The 7,359-nt window shown below is 42.9% G+C and overlaps 1 protein-coding gene across 1 annotated transcript in view; it reads right to left on the bottom strand.

The window, feature by feature from the left end:
* Positions 1–6,409: 6,409 nt before the first annotated feature.
* LOC139275658 (sialic acid-binding Ig-like lectin 14) overlaps positions 6,410–7,359 on the bottom strand; it is an 80,890-nt gene continuing 79,940 nt past the window's right edge. Inside the window, exon 10 of the mRNA XM_070892825.1 lies at positions 6,410–6,986. Coding sequence (XP_070748926.1) covers positions 6,849–6,986 — 138 coding nt within the window. The 3' untranslated portion in view covers positions 6,410–6,848. The remainder of the gene's footprint in view (positions 6,987–7,359) is intronic.

Here is a 7,359-nt window from a genome sequence, read left to right as displayed (position 1 = left end):
TATGATCAATTTTATCAATTTCATTATCTTTTTGTGTCTTTCAAAGCCTCCATTAAAGTTTTCTCTTGAAGGCCTTAGTCTCTCCCAAAAGCCTGGGCTTGGAGTTTTTGCTGAAGCCTGTGACTCCATGAGCTGAATTTAGATTATGCAGTCCGCGCATGAGCAGTGCAACAAATTTCCCAAACATATCAGCACCAATCATTCAGCTGTTCAGCCTCTTCAAATTTCTGCTCAGTCGCTGTTCATTAAATTAGTTTGAAAAAGAAGAGGACTCATTTCAAAAGCTGAAATAAAATTTATGATTTTTAAAAATATTGTCAATTAAAATGTTGTCAATGTATATTTGAGAGAGAGGAATATAGCATAGTAATTATAAACACCTTGTTGCTTTTGTTTTGTGTTCTATAAACTTCAGCAGATGAATTAGAGAGAGAATAATCCTGTGCTGAAACATGTAGGCCCGATCGAAATTGGGCCTCAGGCGAGCTGTGGATGCCTGCCGTGTGTTCCCAGGCAAAACGGATGCTGAGTCGGAGACTGTGGTCACTCTCTTACCTCCCACTGTGCTCTGCGTGGGCTGCTGATAACAGCTACACAAAGTCAGCAGTGGCAGGTAAGAGAGTGACTACAGTGTCCGACTCAGCACATGCAATGCTACGGGAGCTCTGCAAGTATATTATTAAAAATGTCTACAAACCTTTACTTCCTGTTGTCAACATTCTTGGTTATTTCTTCATGTCAACATTTACCAGTGTAAGTTGCTATGTCAACATATACTAGGTAATTTGGTCAAATGGTCACAGTGTGGTTGTAGGTTCAGGCCACTAGATGGATCTGTGCAGTAAGTTTCTGAGGTCTCCCTTCCAACTTGGTTACCATCTTGTATGTAAACAGCATAATTATGTTGATCAACTGACCATGAGCAATTTATTAGTGATAATGAAGGCTCTCAAGCTAGTCCATAGACCCATATCATCTTTCAGAAAACTTATTAACTGAGCAGACACTGAATATATGGGGGCAAAATAATTGCAAATGTTTTCAATCTTAGTGTTTGTTGGGCTATGGGGAAACAGCAGGGGAGTGGGACTATTTGGAAAGCTCTTTCAAGGAGCTGGCACAGCCTGATGGGCCGAATGACCTGTCTCTGTTCCGTATCATTTGGTCAGAGCTTTTAAGTTACTGAAGTAAAATTAATTGGACTTTTAAGTAACTATTATATATTAATGCATGTGCAGCATTTCCTGCCGTACAACCCTTACTTCCAGTAACAACCGCATATTTTCTGTTACAGTCACACTTTCACTGTCTCATTTTGTTGATTAACACAAATTAAATTAACAGCAAATTCACAACCAACCCTGAACAACCAGTCAGGAGAACCTATAACTAAAAGAACGAAGAAAGTGAACACAATCAAATCACTCAAAATACGTTTTGAATAATTGATGGTCCAAAATAAGGTTTTAAATAAAATTAAAAATATGGATGGAATTTTGCCTACCTGGGGGGGTCCGGTGTGGGCGGTGTCCATGGCGGGTCGTGACCCCACTGCTGGCTTCATCCCGCTGCAGAAAATGAACTGACCTTAATGAGGCCTATTAAGCCAACCCAGCGCGTTACCTGGCCCAATTAGATGGAGCGGGTCTGGTGACATCCTCCATGACGTTTTTTCAACCATCCCGGGATCCTTAAAGGGACCCTGGCCACATTACATTTAATGTTTAATCTAACATAGTGGGTGCTAAATCTTTACTGTTATATATGAGCGGCAAAGAAATATTTTAAACAATTTTATCATTAAGTAATATGACACCATCTACAAATACGATCAAGAACATAATTTAAAAAGTACATTAATGATGAAGTTATTGGTGCATTAGTCACAAATCTATAGACTTTTGTATCAGTAACTGGTTTAAAAAATACATGTATAGATAATATATAAAATTAAGCAGATTTTAAATGTAATTGTAAAGGGGTGGATTTACAATCTTATGCAAGTTCAGCAGAATAGCTTTGGAAACCCTGACAAACAGCGTGAGTGGTGCTTACAAAGTGTTTCTGGAATTTCTGCAGCATTTCCGTTGAAGTTAACACTGGACAAGTGAGAGAACCAATGCAAAAATTTATCCCTGAAGTCTCAGACTGAAAAATTAATTTAGTTATATTCAGAGACTGAGAGCAAATTGAACCAGTTGAATGAGTGGTGAGAATGAAATTATTATGGTTGATGACTTGATTTAATGTTTAACTGGACAATCACAGTATACTGTGAGGAAATACCTGATCAGAAACAACACAAACATGTATTTAAATGGTATATGTCAGTTTTTACAGTGCAGGGCAATTCACTGCAATTAATTATTGTTGCGTTGGAAGGCAACAGCTGAGAATGGCCAGTGAAACATTATTTCCCTCACCATCCAGGGTAGCATTTACATCCCTTTAGGAATTTCTGAATTAACATTTACCAGTAGCTTTTCAAGTAGAACAGAATCTCCATCAATCTGTTAGTTGATGTAATCAACATGTTTTTATTTTGGTTTGTTTTCCATGCTGTCAAGTAATCAGCTGGAGCAACGGCCACGGACCTCATGCCTCAGGTTGACAGATGCGGTTCCCGAGTTGAGTGAATCCCATGGCCATGCAGGGAAATTTAAAAGTAACAGGATAAATGCTCTTAAGTGCCTGTCAACTGCATGACAATGATCTCAACTAGGTCCCCTACCGTTGCCAGTCGGGTTGGCGCCATGATGACAGATGCGCCTGGAGGAAAGGCATGTGGGAGCGAGATGACAGCGGGTTCCCGACCCGCTGTTAAAAATAACAACTTTCCCACTGACCCACCAGCGATCGCGCCCACTATCATCCCAGGACATTCTGCCCAAAAGCATTTAGGGGGCGAAATTGCCCCGCGCCCAATTGGAGGAGGTAACCTTCCGGGGCCAGGACTTTTACCGCCCGGCCTGGAAGTCTCGACCCCCGACGTAGAATTGGGCCATGCGCCCCTGCAAGAAAGTGGAGCATTGTCTCCAGCGCTCTGCTTCATTTGAGGGGCGCTCTCGGGGCGGTCGTGCGGTGCTGAATCCAGCGCTATTGATGCGCTACAATGCCGCCCCTCTTCCATTAAAGGGGAGGGCTGCTACGCAGTTCGCATGGCCCTTTGGTGGCCACGGCTGGGCCACCAGGGACACGTGAGACCGGGCCAGCGATCTGGCACCCAAGATGGAGTGCCGGGCTTCTCGATGGCGACCCCGTCCACGCTAGGGCTGCCATGGTTGGGCCGACCCGTGAGTCGGCTGACCAGCAAAGATGGTGGCCCGGGGTGCTGCAGGCCTCACCTTTAAACAGCGCCCTGGGGGCGAATGTCCGCCAGCTTCGCAACCCACGAAGCTGCTGTTGACTTCTGCCCACGCCAGCCTTGCGGCTCACGAGGCAATTTCCCTCGCGGGGCAGTAAAGATGCAGTGAGGGGTTGGCGCACACGTCGAGTAAGTCATCCCCGGTTGTGCGTCGGCCTGGGGCGCTAACCAAAGGATGCAGCGCTGCCGAGAAAACGCCCCCCCAAATGTCCGGGGCTATTTCCCGGGAGGCAGCAGCATTCGCCCCTCCCCCGGGCAAATACGTCTTTGAGCCCCATTAGCGCCCCCCCGAGGCACAAAAGGGGCTATAAAAAGTGATAATTTCACTTCCTTAATATTTCACAATAGAATGATGAAATTTGTTATGACTGAATTATGATTTGCATTTTTTTTATATCATAAATTTTTATGTCAAGGCCTTAGCCTGTGATTGGATATTTCTTTCCCAGAAGAGTTGAAGGACATTACCAGCCACACCTTGACTTTGGATAGTTTGCAATAGTTTCGATCAGGCATGTTTCTTGTGAGTCACAGTAAAGGATGTCTCTCCCTATCCTGCAACGATTTGTGAAATACTTTGCTTTTTCAAAAAAGCTTCAAAACAAACTTGAAATTGAGTTTTCAAAGCTTCATTCTATTCTGAACTGTAAAATTTTCACCTTAACATACAGTTAGATTAATCGTACCCATGGTATATTTTGTTGGAATTTGATCAAGACATTTTTTTGTCTGTCAGTGGAATAGTTGGAGGATTTCAGTTTGTTTTTCTAAGTGATTTGAAACTTACTGGAAGATGAATCTGAATTATTGGAGGCCCCCTGATTAATGGCTACCTGTGTCCCTCCTCTCTTCATTTTAGCTTCAAATTCAGTTAAAATGTATTTTTTCTAAGAAAGAAGCAAACCATTTTGGGGGGGTTTGAATGTAAGTTTTTTTTGCATAAAAATTTTCAAACATCAGAAACAATGAACTTTTGAATATTTTAGGAGGTCATTTTTGTTAGTTTATTGTAAATCATATTTATTAAAGACGAAATAAAAAACATAGTGCACTTAGTGCTTGAAGAAGCTGGTCAATTAAGGGGTAAGCGTGGCCTGACAATCCAGAAGCAATCATAAATGGGTTGGAGAATGAAGCTGACAGGTATGAACACAGTGAGGGTGCTTGAATGTCCAAAAGAGTCCAAAGACCTCTGAGGTCTCAATCCCCGAGGTTCCTCTCCTCGCCAGTTCTGCTAGACCTTGGCATCTCAATGCACCCAGATTTTCCGAGAGTCCTCCTGGACCGTAAAATTCCTCTCCAGATGGTCTTTCTCCCAAGTCCCAGGACCCACCATTATTCCCACAAGCCCCGAGACTGCCTTCCCAGTGTTTATTGATCCAGGGACTACCCCCAATGGTCCCAGAGCCCAGGAGCCCACTCTAAATACTCCCTGATCTCAGGACTGCCTCCAGTACTCTCAGACTCTGGCATTTCCATTCTTCGTGCTCTCAGATCCCAGCAAATCCCTCTCCAACTTATCACAAGACATCCGTGGCTGTTGCCAGCAGTGAAGATTGTATTTTATCGGTTGGCGATCATAGGGAGCACCACACATACTCACGAAACTCTTTGAAACTTTTACAGATGTTATAAAGTTGCAGCGAATGGTAATGCAGCACTGTTAAATTCATGCTAACCTCTAATTGAGCATTTTTTTTCAGGATTTTTAGTGCAATTGTTTGATATTTGCAATATGTCATATTTGTATAATTTTTGTTTGCGCCTGGATTTTGAAAATTTGTAAAAGAGCCACTTTGACACACACTATTCTATTCACACTAACATGGTTTAATGTGTCGAACTGCACAAAAGAATCCACTCTGAGTTGACATAAACAATGGAGCAAAAGATAAATGGCTACCATTTTCATACTGTTCACCCTGAAGTGCTGAATTTCTTGTACACATTATTTTTGTATTACCATTTCCATTAAATAGTCTTTGTTTTAATTGTGCATCGCATTCATGTTAACATTTTTGTACATTCAACCAGTACAATGTTGAGTCGTGTCCTTTTTTTAAATACAGTTTTACAATTCTACTGTCGAAACAGCTGCTTAGTTATGTTAAAATTTCTCATTAGTCCATTGGTGGCTCAGTGACTAAGTACACTGTTCAGTGTGGTTCTGAACTATACAGACCAGAAATGTTCAGGTTTGACCTCCGGTCTGTGCTGAGTTAGCCAAACTCAGTTAGGATGGCAGATCTGTTCGCAACCTTGGTGTCATATTTGACCGAGATGAGCTTCTGACCCCATATCCGCGCCATCACTCTCTAATATTGCTCGACTCCATCCCACTTCAGCTTATCTACTGTAGAAACCCTCATCCCTGCCTGTTCAGTCTAGACTTGACTATTCCAACGCACTCCTGGCCAGCCCCCCCAGGTTCTCCCCTCCGTAAACTTAAGATCATCCAAAACTCTGCTGCCCGTGTCCTAACTCGCACCAAGTCCCGTTCATCCATCACCCCTGTGATCGATGACCTACATTGACTCCCGGTAAAGCAATGCCTCGATTTTGAAATGACCTCTGTAATCTCCTTCAGCCCCACAACGCTCCGAGATATCTGTGCTCTTCCAATTCTGGCCTCTTGCGCATCCCCTTCAGCTGCCAAAGCCCTAAGCTCTGGAATTCCCTCCCTAAACCCTTCCGCCTCTCTACCTCTCTCTCTCCTCTTTTAAGGTGCTCCTTAAAACCTACCTATTTGACCAAGCTTTTGGTCTTCTGCCCAAATACCTGTATCTCCTTATGTGGCTCGGTGTCAAATTTTGTTTGCTAACATTCCTGTGAAATGCCTCGGGTACATTAAAGGCACTATATAAATACATTTATTACATTTGGCCTCTTGTCCCGAGGCCATGAACAGGGCAGAAAAGTCAGCTAAGGTTCCGACTGCTCACAATTATCCAATGATTCCCATTGTAAAATCCATGGCCGATGGCCGATGACACCTTGCAGTTGGCTATGGTGCCTCCCAAAGTGGAACGGTCACACTTAGGCGTCTTAGAAGTTGAATTTTGATCCCTTCAAAACTAAATATAAACTCGAAGCTTAGGCTGCACATAAGAAATGATTAGGTTGTTGGGGTAGCCAGACAACTGCTGCTACCTATAGACTACCAAGATTGGGCACTTAGCAGGAGGAGGAGAGAAAACTGGGGGGAAAAAATACATTTCAAAATTTTTGACCCTTCGCAAATTTCCAACACCTGAAAAAAATTAATGATGCAGACTTAACAGAATCGCAGGAAACACTATGAAGTGATACACATCTCCTGCGGCTCAATGCGAGCTCTTGTTCATTCAGTCCCACTCCTTCAGTTTGCACATGTTTGTTCCATCAATAAAGCATCTTCACGTCTGCAAGTGTTTTTGTGAATACTGGTGAGCAGTTTGTTAGTGATGCTGCAATATAGCAGAAAGCTAATCTCAGGGTTCCACGGTCAAGCAGTTCTCAAGTCCTGGCGTGAAACTCGGATAGCAGAATATTCAGACGCATCATCAACTTGTTTGTGAGGAGATGAACCATGGATGTATTTGAAGTCTTTTCTGGTGTTTTCCTTGGTTATATCAGGAACTTGCTGTGATAAGTGTACAAAAAAATATGGGATAAATGTGGGATAAAATCATAAAATGCTGGAAACACTCAGCAGGTCAGGCAGCATCTGTGGAGAGAGGAAGGATGGGTTAATACTTCAGGTCTATGACCCTTTGCCAGAACCGAAGGGTCATAAGACCTGAAACATTAACAATACTCTCTCCACAGATGCTGACCGACCTACTGAGTGCTTCCAGCATTTTTTGTTTCTATTTCAGATTTCCAGCATCTGTAGTATTTTGCCTTTTATTTGATAAAGATGTGGCCATTTTGTATTCCTAGTCCCACCTCTTTAATGTGCTTTGTTGGGAGTTTCTTTACTGTAGCAATCCAGGGTACAGCCTGGCTGGAGCCCA

Source organism: Pristiophorus japonicus, chromosome 11 (genome assembly GCF_044704955.1).
Source record: "Pristiophorus japonicus isolate sPriJap1 chromosome 11, sPriJap1.hap1, whole genome shotgun sequence".
Taxonomy (NCBI): domain Eukaryota; kingdom Metazoa; phylum Chordata; class Chondrichthyes; family Pristiophoridae; genus Pristiophorus; species Pristiophorus japonicus.
Note: the sequence above shows the minus strand (reverse complement) of the source record. Positions and strands in the feature narration are given on the sequence as shown.